Source organism: Solanum tuberosum, unplaced genomic scaffold, assembly GCF_000226075.1.
Source record: "Solanum tuberosum cultivar DM 1-3 516 R44 unplaced genomic scaffold, SolTub_3.0 scf00129, whole genome shotgun sequence".
Lineage (NCBI taxonomy): Eukaryota > Viridiplantae > Streptophyta > Magnoliopsida > Solanales > Solanaceae > Solanum > Solanum tuberosum.
In genome coordinates, this window is record NW_006239057.1 from 1,435,518 (window position 1) to 1,451,555 (window position 16,038).

A 16,038-nucleotide genomic window follows, 5' to 3' on the forward strand; every position below is an offset into this window, starting at 1 on the left:
AATGAACAAGTGGCCTTTTAGTAGAATGGCAGTATTAACTGATTTCTTGGACGTCAAAAAAAGCTAAATTTGAGATAACGTGTCAAATGTTGAACCAAATAGGAATAGAAAAATATATATCTGGATAACAATAATAGCTCATTATAAGAGGTGTCAAATGTTCGACTAATTTGAATACGCGACCACCGCTTAGTGAAACTTCATTGGATATATTTATTGTTATTGTGTAGGATCTTATTCGGAAGAAAGTGTTTTCTATTGTGAATTTTTTCTTACTAAGGTTTGAACTTGAGTACTTTTTTTTATCTCTCATTCGGTGTTTGATGAACAACCACTTTATTGTATATATTTCCATCACTTTATAAATTTAATTATTCTCATATAAATATACATATCTCAAGCATGGGCTAATACATACGAAAAACGGTGAATGTCAAGTAATTGCTAAAATTTGGTCTAAAATTTGTCTTGTAAATGCGAAAATATTCGTGAAAAAATGGTTGGACTATACGTAATATTTCACCAACTCATTACAGATGTCCTCATATAGATTTTTCAAAAAAAAAATTCAGTTACCCAAACGGCGCAAGATCCATGGGGCTAATACACACGAAATTGGTGAAAGTCGGGTAATTCATAATATTTTGCTCATAAATGTAAAAATATGCATGAAAACAATGACTGGCTATACGTTATGCTTCCCAACCCATTACGAAGGTTCTCGTGTAGTTTTTTTAGAAAATATTTCAAATTACTCATAAATCGCATTCGAAGAATGTGTTTTATTTATTGCTAGTGATCTTCAATGTAGCTCTTTGTTTTTTCCCTCAAAAGCATTAACTAAACTAGTAAGTAACATACGGTTTTTATCATTACACAAGAACTCCACTTTATTGCATATATTTCCACCACTTTATTAATTAAATTATTATCACATAAATTCTCATATCTCAAGCATGTCTAATACACACGAAAAATGTTGAAAGTCAGGAAATTTCTAAAACTTGGCTCATAAATGCGAAAATATTCATGAAAAAAACGACGGGACTATACGTAATGCTTCTCCAATTCATGACGGAGGTCTTCATATAGTTTTTTTGGGGGAAAAATTGGGATCCCAAAGGCATTCATGGGCTAATACACACGAATTCGGTAAAAATCGAGTAATTGAGATATGAAGATTCTCAAAAAAATATGCAATCAATGTTGAGTATAAAAAAGAAAAATAATTATTTTCTTGATATGATAAAAGTAATAAATAAGAGAAATAAATATATTTTAAAAATAGTGGACAAATAAAATTAAATGGAAGAGGTAATAAAGTAATTTTAAAAATAAATAAGAAGAGACTGAAACTTATACATAAATCGCATTCGCCGAATGCGTTTTATGCCTTACTTTCTCAACTCTTTCTATTTAGGCATTTAAGAAGGGTTTTTTCAAGTTTTAAACGTCATGTCCTTTTTTAAAAGATAAAATATTTATCTTTTCTTGATATTATAAAAGTAATAGATATATTTTTACAATAGTGGACAAAGAAAATTAAACGAAAAGGGTAATTTAGTAATTTCATCAATAAATAAGATGACATGGAATTTTACTTATAAAACGAATTTGCTGAATGCGATTTACACCTTTCATTCTTAACTCTTTCTATTCAAGTTTATTAGAAGGGTTTTTAAAGTTTCAACGACATGAAGGTTTTTTTAAAGATTAAATAATTATCTTTTCTTGATATTATAAAAGTAATAAATGAAATTAATTAATATATTTTAAAAAAAGTGGACAAATAAAATCAAACGGAAGGGGTAATAAAGAAATTTCAACAATAAATAAAAAGACACAAAATTTTACTCATAAATCGCATTCGTTGAATGTGTTTTATGCCTTTCATTCTCAACTCTTTCTATTTAGGTATCTGAGAAGAGTTTTTTCAAGTTTTCAACCACATGACCTTTTTTAAAAATAAAAAAAAATTATCTTTTCTTGATATTATAAAAGTAATAGATGAAATGAACAAATATATTTTTAAAATAGTGGACAAATAAAATCAAACGGAAGGGGTAATATAGTAATTTCAACAATAAATAAGAAGTAACAAAATTTTACTCATAAATCGCATTTGTTGAATGCGTTTTATGCCCCTTTTTTTCCAGCTCTTTCTATTTAGGCATTTAAGAAGGGTTTTTTCAAGTTTTAAACATCATGACCTTTTTTAAAAGATAAAATATTTATCTTTTCTTGATATTATAAAAGTAATAAATATATTTTTAAAATAGTGGACAAATAAAATTAAACAGAAGGGGTAATTTAGTAATCTCATCAATAAATAAGAAGACATAAAATTTTACTCATAAAACACATTCACTGAATACGATTTATTCATTTCATTTTTAACTCTTTCTATTCAAGTTTATTAGAAGGGTTTTTAAAGTTTCAACGACATGACAATTTTTTAAAAGATAAAATAATTGTGTTTTCTTGATATTATAAAAGTAATAAATGAAATTAATTAATATATTTTTAAAATAGTGGACCAATAAAATCAAACAGAAGGAGTAATATAGTAATTTCAACAATAAATAAGAAGATACAGAATTTTACTCATAAAACGCATTCGCTGAATGCGATTTATTTCTTTCATTCTTAACTCTTTCCATTCAAGTTTATTAGAAGAGTTTTAAAAGTTTCAACGACATGATCGTTTTTTAAAATATAAAATAATTATTTTTTCTTGATATTATTGTCACGACCCAAATTCACAAGTCGTGATGGCACCTATGTTCCCAACCAATAGGTAAGCCAACCCAACATATTTACCAATTATGATTAACTAATGGGGTAAAAAGGTAAACAACGAATAAAATTTCCAACACTAAGTTCTTTATAAATATGAAATACGGAAAGCCAAAATACTACCCAAGAATTGGTGTCATAAGTACAAGAGTCTCTAAATATGATGCAAGTCTGAAACTAAATGACAAATCCAAACACAAGGGATATTCTGTCTGAATACTAAAATAACATAATAAATAAAAGGTAGAAGGAGGTGTGGGCCACGGAACAGCCAAGCAGCTCACCACAACTCCAAGTTCAGACTCAAAAAGCTCCACGAGATGTGCTCATACTCGGAATCGAATCTGCACCACAAAAGAGTGCAACAAGTGCAGTATGAGTACGAAACCACGTGTACCCAGTATATCTCATAGATCGACAACGAAGAAGTAGTGACATGAGTTTAAATAATAAAAATAAGTCTTTTACTTATACAAGTCTATAGTACGCTTGCCAGTCGAGTTTCATCAAAATAAAGATAAACAAACTTCACATAATGTACAACCACCAATAAAGCACGTAATCAACAATAATGAATGATGTAATGAGATGCAGTGCAATGTGACACCATGAAATGATATGCCTCAGAATCAGAGGCGAATCTAGGATTTTTCGAACATGGGTGCACCAAGTAAAATGTATTGAAGTGAGAATTGATCCTTAATCCTCAAGGTCAAAAGCTCAACATTTAACCATGTAGACCATTTAGACTTTTCGTAGTACGGGTGCAAGAATATAATATTATACAAAATCTTAAAAAATATACATATAAAATATCTAATTTTACGAAGAGACCACGGGTGCGGGTGCCTTATTTTTTGCCTATAAATTTGCCACTGCTCAGAATGCCAAGTACTCTCTCAACCGTATATACATGATACTCCTCAGAAATACATCGAGAGTTCATGACCCATGGGGGACTCGCGAGGTCCATATACTGACACGGACGATCTCCACGAGTCTGTGCGAACAATCTCAATGCACTATCATAAAATCAAACAATTTTCGCACGAACGATCTCCACGTGCCTAAAATATAATCTTAACATCTCACTATCTCCAGCACGGACGATCTCCACGTGCCCAACTTATACTCAATCTCTTGTCAATGCATGTGCACAATATAATCTCAAATAAAGGGGATGATGATGCATCTCAATTCAATCAAATATCAGCATAATACATAACCACCTCAACCATCACAAGTATACGGGTTCAAATAAGAACACAATCACACAAAATAATCAGTCAATAATATATCAGCTAATACCCATATGCTTTGGCATTCTCGGATTAAAATCCGGATTCTATAGTAATAAATTTTCCCTTTATAACACCGGTACTCGTACCAATGCCTGTTACATCATTGGTACGAGACCCCCATCTTTCGCCCTTACCCATTGTCTATTCCATTTTTAATCTTTAAATTAGGAAAACGTCCTCCAACGAAGTCTAAAAGTCTTAACATACCTTGAATGCCGAACACGTGCCACAAATCCTTAAGATTTTTCCTTCCCCTTTCGCAAAGCTTCAGAACGTTCCCAATCTACCAATAATGAAATATTTGTAAGCATGCGAGTTCATAGAAACCCATATTATTATAAGTCTATCCTAGACCCAAAACTCACTCATATCTCTAATCAAGTTCCTAATTTTGATATAATTTATATGTCAAAATATATTTGCTAAATTTCAAGCCTAGGATTAAGCCTCAACTCCTCCAAATATCATGAATCTAGTGATATTCATATACTATAATACCACCAAAATGTGTTACCTATATCCATCTATTAAAACTTCAAGAGTAATAACTATATAAAAATAATAAAATTTTAAGCTAAATAATTACTCACCTGTAACCTCACCCACGAAACAAAACAAAATAATAACCAATGGAACTACACAGATTTTACTATGCGGACATATTGTTTGCCAATGATTTCCCATTTTCCAATGATTATACCTAATCATTGTTCAATGATTACCCATAAAAATTAACATAAACAATTTTCTCTTCCTAATCTAGTCCAAAGAACGTTATCACCTTCCAGATTTGTTCCACTTTCCATTTCTTTCAATCCAAACAAAATTTAACCACCACACTGTATATTCACCCTAAGAGAAATCATCACATTAATTACTGCTAAAAAAATTTCCGTTCCTCCACCTATTCTGACCAACCCCTCCCAATAGCATTAATATAAAAGAAATACATAAATCCCACTAGTTTAGGTCATAATGATTAAGATTCCCAATAGTTTCAAATATTACTTCTTTTACCATATTTCATGCTTAGGATACATGAGTTTGAATATGCGAGATACATGTATCTATCGAATTTTAAAACTAAGATACTTATTTTATTTTTTTAAAATTAATTGGTTATAACCAATTTCCTTAATTAGAGGATTACTTGAGGATTTTCAGAATATATGGACAATTGATTCTAGAAATTTAAATTAATCAAATCTCTTAATATAAGGCAGAAATCAAGGAGTGTATCTATGTTTAATTAATTTCATTTTATTATTCTTTAAAAAAATTAATTCATTAATATTATTAATAAAATACAAAAATATGTACATCTTGGTCATATAATTTGATTAATTTAATTTTGTATCCAACAAACTAAACACTTAGATACATGAGTATCATACAAGTACATTCATATGTATCATAGAAGTATATAGTATTAATTTCATGTATTTTGTATTTGACTAGTATTAATTTCATGTATCTATTTATATGATCTAATTTTAAATTCATGCATCTTTTATGTGTATCTAGTATTAATTTCATACACTATATTCAAAAATATGTATCTCGGATACAAAGTAAACATATACATATAATTATGTGTATCTAAATATGAAATGTTTTTTTTCCTCATAGATACATATAATTTTAATTCAGATAAATGAACTCTTAACTAGATACATGTATACTTGATTATACATCCAACACTTGTTGCACTTGATATGTATCTAATGGTGTATTTGATGCAATATCTCAAGCGGAAGAACTAATTCAAGATGGAAACATCGTTCTTCTCAAATTTCATGCTTTACTTTTGTCCATCTTCTCACAGGCAACCGAGAAGTTAGTGGGTGTTTTTTAGGGTCTCGACACTAGTTTCGGCATTCTTACCTTTGAGATACATAATCCTTCTGACTTTCTTCGAACTCTTCACAAGATGTTCATCTACTCGGAAAGCAAGCACAAAAAAAATGGTCTAGAAGGCTAAGGAAATGATGGTTCAGTATCCCATGCGGCTCCTGTAGTTCTTGAAAAGGCCAAAGGAGACAAAAAGAAGAGATGCTGAAAATCTTTGTACATAATCAAAGATCCATCCGCAGAGCAATATCTTAGTATGTCATGTGGTTGTAATATTGTTAATGTATAGTATCTTTAACCAGAATCATCCAATTTTGGAAATGGTCAATCATTAAAGTGTTTGAGAAACAATAAAATCAAAAACTATAAAACCTAATATATAAAACTTTTTAAAATTGAACTTCAGAACATTATGAATTTTAAATTAGACACAAAATCAAGATACATGAGAATAATAAAATAATAGAAACAAACCTATATGTATAATGTTGATTTGAACATGCAAACATGTAATTACATGAGAGGATGAAGGAAGAAAGAGGGCCGGTGGACGTGGGGGTGAGGGCAAACGACAGATGTGAGTAGAAATTTTTTTAACTTGTTAATGGACCATTAATTAAGGAGTTTAAATTTAAGATAATTATTCAATATCATATTTAAGGGATTTGTGTATCTGATTAAAATCTTTAAAATATATGGTATAAATATTAAAAGTGGTAGTATGTGTAATTGTTTTAAACTAGAGGTATATATAGTATATATATGGTAATGATGTATGTGTAGTTAAGTAGTTTTTCCAAATTATTAACCCCTCTTTAATTAGCTTAATTTCATGGGCCAAATATAAAAGGGTACTAAATGAACTGTTGACTTGCCCACTAACTATTAACTATATTAATTATTTAATAAAATTTTCATCAACTAGATACTCGTAGTTACCGAATATTCCAAAGTTTTCGATTTAAATTTTATGAGAAGAGTCAAAATAGTCCTAGTTCTCAAAACGACCTAGCGGGTCGTTACAATTATAAAAGTAACAAATGAAATAAATTAATATATTTTAAAAATAGTGGACAAATAAAATCAAACGGAAGGGGTAATAAAGAAATTTCAACTATAAATAAGAAGACACAAAATTTTACTCATAAATCTCATTCGCTGAATATGTTTTATGCCTTTCATTCTCAGCTCTTTCTATTTAGGTATCTGAGAAGGGTTTTTTCAAGTTTTCAACCATATGACGATTTTTTAAAAGATAAAATAATTATCTTTTCTTGATATTATAAAAGTAATAGATGAAATGAATTAATATATTTTAAAAATATTGGACAAATAAAATCAAATGGAAGGGGTAATATAGTAATTTCAACAATAAATAAGAAGTAGCAGAATTTTACTCATAAATTGCATTCGCTGAATGCGTTATATGTCTTTCTTTCTCAGCTCTTTCTATTTAGGTGTTTGAGAAGGGTTTTTCATGTTTTCAATGATATGCCTTTTTTTTAAAGATAAAATATTTATCTTTTCTTGATATTATAAAAGTAAAAAATAAAATTAATAAATATATTTTTAAAATAGTGGACAAATAAAATTAAACAGAAGGGGTAATTTAGTAATTTCATCAATAAATAAGAAGACATAGAATTTTAGTCATAAAACGCATTCACTGAATGCGATTTATGCCTTTTATTCTTAACTCTTTCTATTCAAGTTTATTAGAAGGGTTTTTTAAAGTAATCAACGACATGACGGTTGCTTAAAAGATAAAATAATTATCTTTTCTTGATATTATAAAAGTAATAAATGAAATTAATAAATATATTTTAAAAATATTGGACAAAAAAAATCGATCGAAAGGGGTAATATAGTAATTTCAATAATAAATAAGAATACACATTATTTTACTCATAAATCACATTCGCTGAATGCGTTTTATGCCTTTTATTCTCAGCTCTTTCTATTTAGGTATTTGAGAATTTTTTTTTCATGTTTTTAACGACATTACGTTTTCTTAAAAGATAAAATATTTATCTTTTATTGATATTATAATAGTAATAAATGAAATAAATAAATATATTCCTAGAATTTTGCTCGTAAAAGATAATTTTGCTTATTAGTTCTGTTTTTCTCACAATTCCAAGGCACCTATTCGTGAGAAAAACGACGGGACTATACGTAATGCTTCTCCAACTCATTACGGAGGTCCTCATATAGTTTTTTCAGAAAAAATTTTGGGGTACCCCAAGGGTGTCAAATTCATGGACTTATACACACGAAATCAGTAAAAGTCGGGTAATTCCTATAATTTTGAGAATTAAAAATATGAAATATTACTACTAACTAACAATTTCATTCTTGTTCCTCAAACGAAAATCATCACATGCTTAACTAATAAATTTGCAAGATTATATATATATTTTTTTGTTTACAAATGCAAGATTGCATACTTACTGATAATAAAAGGACAAGTATTGATATTACATTTTTGGATAACTTTAAACGAATTACTTCATGCTCATGAATTCTTAATTCAATATGTTGGAAAAATCATATCTGCTAAAACGATTACTACTAGAATAACTTTTAAATATGCTATAGGTATAAGATGAAATTGTGAATAATTTCTCTAACGCTAAATATGTTATCGATATGAACCAGAAATAAGTGACTACCTTTAAAACCTTTCAAACATGTTTTTCAAAAAAGTTTCGAGTTTAATCAGATTTTTTATTTTTTTATTGAACAAAATCTGTTTAGAGAAATATTTTTCAAGTTAAATCATACGTTATATCAATCAATCGTAAATTTAAATATGTAATTTGTTGATACAATAATATAAAATGTTTAGTTTCGATAAAAAAATTCAATCAAACACTTAACGACGAGCGATGTATATGTAAGTACTAACTAAAAAAAAAGACCAAATTGGGCTTAGATAGAGTCGTAGAGTCCTAAGCCATCTAGATGAATTGTTAGTTTCCCATAAATAAATAAATAAAAAGTCTTCTATACTTCTCCTCCTCTTCTTCCTCCTCATTCTTCATCAATTGGCGCTTCTCAATAGCCCTAAATTTTCGAAACCCTAGTTTTTCCTCTTCATCTTTATAGCTAAAATACGTATACATACACATAATACATAGGGTATATCTGTTAATTGAAAGAATCGAGGTGATTCGAGGGAGATCTGAGGATTTCCCTGGATCTGTTCTGCGGATTTTGGTAAGTTTTTTCAAAATTTCTGGTTCGTATTGTTTTATTGGTTAATATTTATGATCGAATTGGAATTTGATTGATGTTTCAATTTTTTGTTATGTAATTAGGGCGTTGACGATTTCTTTTGATATTTTAGCGGTGATATTAATGGGTTTATTTGCTTGTTTGTAATGGAATTTTTTTGTTTGGGTTGTATTGTTGATGTAATCCTAGGAAAATCAGGTATATGGGTTGATTTTTTTTGGTGTATTTGGAAAAATATAGTCTTGTTTATGGGTCTTACTGCCAAGATAGATGAAAGTAGTCAAGCCCCTAGGGTTTTTGGTCTAGTATTGAGAAGTCAACAGATGACGTGTGGGTTAGGTGCGACAAGCCTGTTATTTAAGTGGAGATGGGTGGATTCCATCTGTTTGTTATATTGTTGATGGAATCTTAGCAAAATCAGGTAGATGTGTTGTCTTTTGGGTGTATTTGGAAGAATATAGTCCTGTTCATAGGTCTTGTTAATAGGCCTTGCTGCCAAGATAGAAGAAGGTAGTCAAGCCCCTAAGGTTTTGGTTTAGTGGTGAGAGCGCAACATAAAAGCTGGCTATTTATGTGGAGAAGGGTAGACCTGGTTGTCGTATCTGTTCAGCTAGTATATGGATATTTTAGGATTGTGGTTTTGTATCTACTCAAGAGAAGATTTGTCGTTCTTTCTTCCTTTTAAAGAAGTCATTAATTGCAGCGTGTATCTGTTATGGCCATCTAAATATCATTGTTAGTTTGTTGAGGCCTTAAGGGTTAATCTGCGTTTAACTTATCTACATTAAGAAGAAAAACCAATTGTTGACCATTTTGAAACCCTTTCTGCAATGTGCATCGCCTAGATTCATTTCCGAGTTCTATTCTCGTTTGTACAATGTATCCTTCTTTAATGTGTGAATGATTGCATTTCTAATTTTACTCTTTTGTTTTCATAATTTCCCTTCTTGATATCTGATTGTGCTATGGTGCTGCAGACTGGATAGATTGATGAATAATGGCCATTCAGATGGATAACAGTTTAGATCATTCGTCACGGGAACGCGTTCAGCGGCTTTTCAACAAGGTCGGTATTTGCTGTATCGCCTCATTGCTTTACCATTTGAATTATGGATATCTAGAATGATTTATCATAATACCAAAAGATAGTGAGTATACTACTGACTCACATACATAGTTTAGGTTAAAAACTTTTATTGACCTGCACAAGCTCTTGTTGTATGTGCAGGTTCAGTGAGTTGTATTCATTTAATGCTTAGAGATAGTAATATGTATCTTCTTGTTTGGAACATGTAATTGACATTTTCATTGATTTTGTTAAGAATGTGGAGCTGGATAACAAGCGTAGGAAAGCAGCACAAGCTAGAGTATCTTCTGACCCAAACGCATGGCAACAAATGCGTGAAAACTATGAAGCTATCATCCTTGAGGATCATGCTTTTTCTGAACAACATGAAATAGAGTACGCCTTGTGGCAGTTGCATTATAGAAGAATTGAAGAACTGCGTGCACGCTTCAATGCTGCAATAGCTTCAAGTGGATCAACCTCTCAGACTGGGAAAGGTCCACCTCGTAACGGGCCGGATAACATCACAAAGATCCGCACGCAGTTCAAGACTTTTCTGTCAGAAGCGACTGGCTTTTATCATGATTTGATGGTGAAAGTCAGAGCAAAGTATGGCCTGACAGTAGGAGGTTTCTCTGATGATCCAGGGGATCAAATTCCTTCTTCTAATGAAGCTAATAAGTCTATTGAGGTGAAGAAAGGCTTGATATCCTGCCATCGTTGTTTGATTTATCTGGGTGATCTTGCTCGGTACAGAGGCTTATATGGTGAGGGTGACTCTAAAGCTCGTGACCTTGCAGCAGCATCAAGTTATTACACGCAAGCTTCTTCACTGTGGCCATCAAGCGGCAATCCTCATCATCAGGTATCTTTTTTTTTATTGGTTTTGTTCTGAATGATCATTGAGAAATCTTTTCTACTGTTGGAGGGTTGGAGTGAAGAGAATAGTGATCAATAACTGATCATTGATTAATCTTTCTATGCGACAGATATCTTATGTAGAAATTGCTGATTCTGTTTTTTCTCAGCTTGCAATATTGGCCTCCTATTCCAGTGATGAGTTGGTGGCGATCTATCGGTATTTTCGTAGTCTTGCAGTAGAGAATCCTTTTACGACTGCAAGGGACAACCTGATCATTGCATTTGAGAAGGTAAACAACTTATTTAAGGTCTCCTGTGAAAAGCGACTGGACAAGTATGCCAATAATTGTTCCTGTTAATGTAGACAATTTCGTGTCATGTGTAGAGAACCTTGTTGTGTAGGTTCTCTATATATTTGTTTATCACTTATATAGGGTTCCCACACAATTATTAAACCTTTACTTTGTTTTGAGAAAAAAAGAATACATGCCAATACTTGTGTGTATTTTTATGCATGCCTATATTTGGAACCCTATTATTGTTAGTGTTATCATTATCAATAATTGTTGTATGCTTAATCTATACAGTTTTATTTATTTTTATGAAGATGCCTTATATTTGTGAATTTTCTCCCGACCTTGGTTCTGTGGTTGCTTATGTTTTCCCCTTCCCTTTGTCCCTTTTCCTGACGTGTACTAAGTAGCTTCATCATGCTTCTTGTGTCATGGAAGAGTAATTACTTATCCAATCCAAGATAATTTACTTGTCAATTAATCTTTTGAGGGTGATAAAATCTACTTCTGTGGATTGGTAAAATGAAAAAGAAATATGAATTACTGTATTATTTAGAGAGAAGAATGACATAGAACATAGGTGTAGCTCATGTTAAACAGTATCATTATGAACTGATTTCTTAAAGCAAAATACACCTAAAATACTATTTGTAGGAAGTTCTCGAGATCTTGTAGTGGAACTTTGATTTCCATCTTTCAGTTGTGCTGGGAGTGTGGAACTTCAATTTGCACCTTTTTCCTTTGGTTTGTCAATGAGTGATCAAGATGTGATTATCTAGTATATATTTTGTAAGTGTTCAAGTTCTGCCCAAAAGTGACTTTCTTGTAGAAGTTTTCTGGGCATGTTTTCTTTCCGTTTGGACTGTTCTGTTGCAATGGGCTATGTGGATGGTCCTAGTGTTAATTGATTTCTCTGTTATGGCAGAATCGTCAATTTTTCTCCCAGCTGCCAGGGGATGCTAAGGCTTCGTCTATCAAAGTAACTCCTTCCCGAACAACTGGTAAAGGACGAGGTAAATATGAAACGAGGCCGTCTCTGAAAGATGGAAAGGTTGAAGCAAGTTTACCAAAGGAAAAAGCTTCAAGTACATCTGAAATCTTCAAAACCTTTAGCACAGGGTATGTTCGGTTGAATGGCATTCTCTTCACGCGCACTAGGTATGTTCCTGTCTAATGAATAATATGATATTGATGATAACATAACTAAGTAATGACACTATCTTCTTATCATCTTTACTCAGCTTGGAGACTTTTGATGAAGTGTTGTCGATGGTTAAGAGTGATCTGCTTGAGCTTCTCTCTTCTGGGTCTGATGAGAAGTATAGTTTTGGTTCAAGTGCTGCTGACTGTAGACTGGCAATTGTCAGGCTCGTGGCCATCTTAATATTCACCATCCATAATGTGATTAGGGAAAGTGATAATCAGTCATATGCTGAGATTCTACAAAGATCAGTTCTTCTGCAGAAGGCATTTACTGCTGCTTTTGAGTTCATGGGTCATGTGGTTGAGAGATGTATCCAATTAAGTGATCCCTCATCAAGCTTCTTATTGCCTGGTATTTTGGTTTTCGTAGAATGGTTGGCGTGCCATCAAGATATTGCACTTGGTAATGAATCAGAGGAAAAACAAGCTAGGGCTAGATCCTTTTTCTGGAAGAACTGTATCAGTTTCTTTAATAAGCTAATGTCAACTGGGTCTAAGTTTGTCGATGAAGATGAAGATGAAACATGCTTTTTCAATATGAGCAGGTATGATGAAGGTGAGACTGGTAATCGTCTTGCATTGCCGGAAGACTTTGAACTCAGAGGATTCGTTCCTCTTCTTCCAGCACAGCTTATCCTTGACTTCTCAAGGAAACGTTCTTTTGGTGGTGATAGTGTAAGTAAAGAGAAGAAGTGCCGTCTTCAGAGGACGATTGCAGCTGGAAAGGTTCTTGCTACTGTGGTCCGGGTTGGAGAAGAGGGAATATATTTTGACACCAGGGGAAAGAAATTTATCATTGGTATTGAGCCTCAAACTTCTGATAATTATCTACTTAATGGCTTAAATGAAGTTACCAAATTAAGTGGTATTGAACTGGAAAGTCCAGATGCTGGACAGTTGACTGTTGGAGATCTTTTGCCGAAGCAGCAATTGTATGTGGAATGTGAAGAAGAAGACGAAGTTATTGTTTTTAAGCCATCAGTGATGGAAAAATTTAATGACATCTCTTCAAGTACTATGACCTCAGCGGTTCCTGTATCTGGTATTAGTGTTGTCAATGCTTCTTCTGGTGCTAGCATGGAGTGTGTTGATACATGTTGTGAGATGGGGCCATTTCCATCTGCACTCGATGGATTGAGGTTGCAGAATGCTTGGAGTACTACAAGGCTGCCAACAAGCATTTCTCTTACCAATACCCAGTATATGCAGCCAATCCAACCAAGTACTTCAATGTGGTCTGTAGAGCAAGGTGCTTTTATGAATGGATTGGGTGGCTTGAGCTTGACAGGAAATGGGCTAACGACAGAAGCTGAATTGCTAAATCATCCAGAAATGGTGTCACCTGCAGCAGCACATTCAGCTCCTTTGCCGCAGTCTGTGAAGTTTAGCACTGCAAATAATATTCACTTCCAGGTTCCTGAGGCTGCTATGTCATCTACCTTCAGTTCACTTGCACCCTCCGTAGCTTTTTCCGATAGCATGTCAATGAAATCTTTAGCAATTACTCCGACAGGAATGAAGAAAAATCCAGTGTGCCGACCTGGTAGGCATCTGGGTCCACCTCCAGGGTTTGGTTCTGTTTCTTCCAAAGTAGATGACTCTTCATTTGCCTTGACGCTTAAAAATGAAAATAACCCCATTCCTCGTATGGATGATTATAGCTGGTTGAATGGATATCAGTTACCTTCAGCACATCAGAGCATTGTTTACAATAACTCGGACAATCATTCAGCTCAACCATATCACTCTGTAAGCAACAGTAGCTTAGTCGGGATTAGCTTTCCTTTCCCTGGGAAGCAGGTGCCCTCTCTGCACATGCAGTCAGATATCCAGAAAGCAAATAACCAATCTGTTGGATTGCCTCAGCAGTATCAAGGACAGTCCCTGTGGCAAGATCGTTTCTTTGTGTGACGTGGATAGGGAGACTAGATGGTGAAGTGCATCTTACTTATTCTTTTAATTTATGAAGTTACTTGAAACAAATTTTTGTGTTCTTCAATATACCACAGTATACATTCTCTCAATTGAGTTTCCCAATGCTGTACAGGTTAACAATTACTGGAGAGAATGACCACTAGCCTGTTGCTACAAAGTTCAACCATCATATTGCAGTGGCCAAGGTTATTATGTTTTTGTTGCAGCATGAATGGTCTTGGATAGTTGCTGGCACTTGCTATTGAGCAGGTATCGTCCACTACCTTATCTCCCTGTTTCTCTCCCCCTTCTGGTTACTACTTGACCTGGTGAGTTATTGTTCTTATAGTCCAAAAGACCAAAACAATCATACTTGAGTGGATAAGACAGGGTCCTCCATCTAACTTTCCATACATACGAAGATGTTCCAGCTATCAATTAGCTGCATGTCAATGATTAGGCAGTATGGGTCACATGTCATGCATGAGCTAATGGCTCCATATCTTTCCCCTCTCTCCCCTTTTCATTTCTCTCTCTTGATTATGCGGGACATACTCAAAACAAACAAAAGATTGGTTCTTTCTGGACAGATCTCTGTTGGACACCTCTCCACCCCCTTTCTTTTCTTCTAAGATCATGTATTTATTATAACGTACTACACACTTGCCTATACCATGTCTCAGTTGTCTCACACTGGCCCGGTTTCTAGTGGCAGTTTTCCTGTTATTCCTCGGGGAGTCTGGGTAATGAATAGTTAGGTCTGGATGCCTGCATTTCTTTCCTTCTGAACTTAGAGGAATTGGGGATAAAATAGCAGTGCTTCCGTAATATGTTTCACTTGTCTGCGTTTTAACTTGCCCAATTCCAATGTCTGCTTAGACTTTTTCCTCCATCTTGTCAGTGTCAATTTATCGGAAGATTTCTATGTCAAGTTTTCCTGTGCTTACAAATGTAGTAATTTTCTGTTATCATCTTAACCATGGGTTTGGTTGGTGCAGCTTGTGCCGAGCTATTCAAACTGGTTGAGTAGAGACCGAGGTCAGTAGGTTGCAATTTGGGAGCTTTGAATTAAGAAACCTTGTCTTGGTTGGATTGATAATTGTACGGCTGAGGGATCAGGCTTTGGTGGATATCTGTTTAGAGCAGAAGCAACAGTAAATCTACCATGGTTTATAAATGATCTCGACAAAAAGAGTTCTGCTACTTGTCATTATGAGCAACTTTCTACAATACACAGTTCAGGTAGATATCTTGGCAGTTCCATATCTGCCTTGTGTGAAGTTCTGAGAGTATTTTGCGTAAAGATCATGGAGAAGGATTTGTTATCATTGGACTACTTTGTGGTTGTTAGTTGGAAATAAGTATAGCCTATGGCTATCTCAACCTTTTTCTTTTTATGGTACTGTGTCCTAGTGGCAACAATTGTCTTGTTATGTTTGTTCTGTTGGACAAAGTGCTGGATTGTTCTTATTACTGTTTCTGTCGTTGGATTATTAAATAATGTTTTTGTCATCTT

The 16,038-nt window shown here is 33.2% G+C and overlaps 1 protein-coding gene across 1 annotated transcript; it reads left to right on the top strand.

Moving 5' to 3' along the window:
• The first annotated feature begins 8,942 nt into the window (after positions 1 to 8,942).
• On the top strand, positions 8,943 to 16,038 carry LOC102604630 (protein SMG7-like). Its single transcript, XM_015310468.1, has 8 exons — positions 8,943 to 9,167; positions 10,163 to 10,251; positions 10,508 to 11,116; positions 11,280 to 11,402; positions 12,331 to 12,563; positions 12,647 to 14,540; positions 14,656 to 14,792; positions 15,521 to 16,038. The coding sequence occupies exons 2-6, from the start codon at positions 10,183 to 10,185 to the stop codon at positions 14,517 to 14,519; spliced, it is 2,907 nt and encodes a 968-aa protein (XP_015165954.1). The 5' UTR covers positions 8,943 to 9,167; positions 10,163 to 10,182; the 3' UTR covers positions 14,520 to 14,540; positions 14,656 to 14,792; positions 15,521 to 16,038.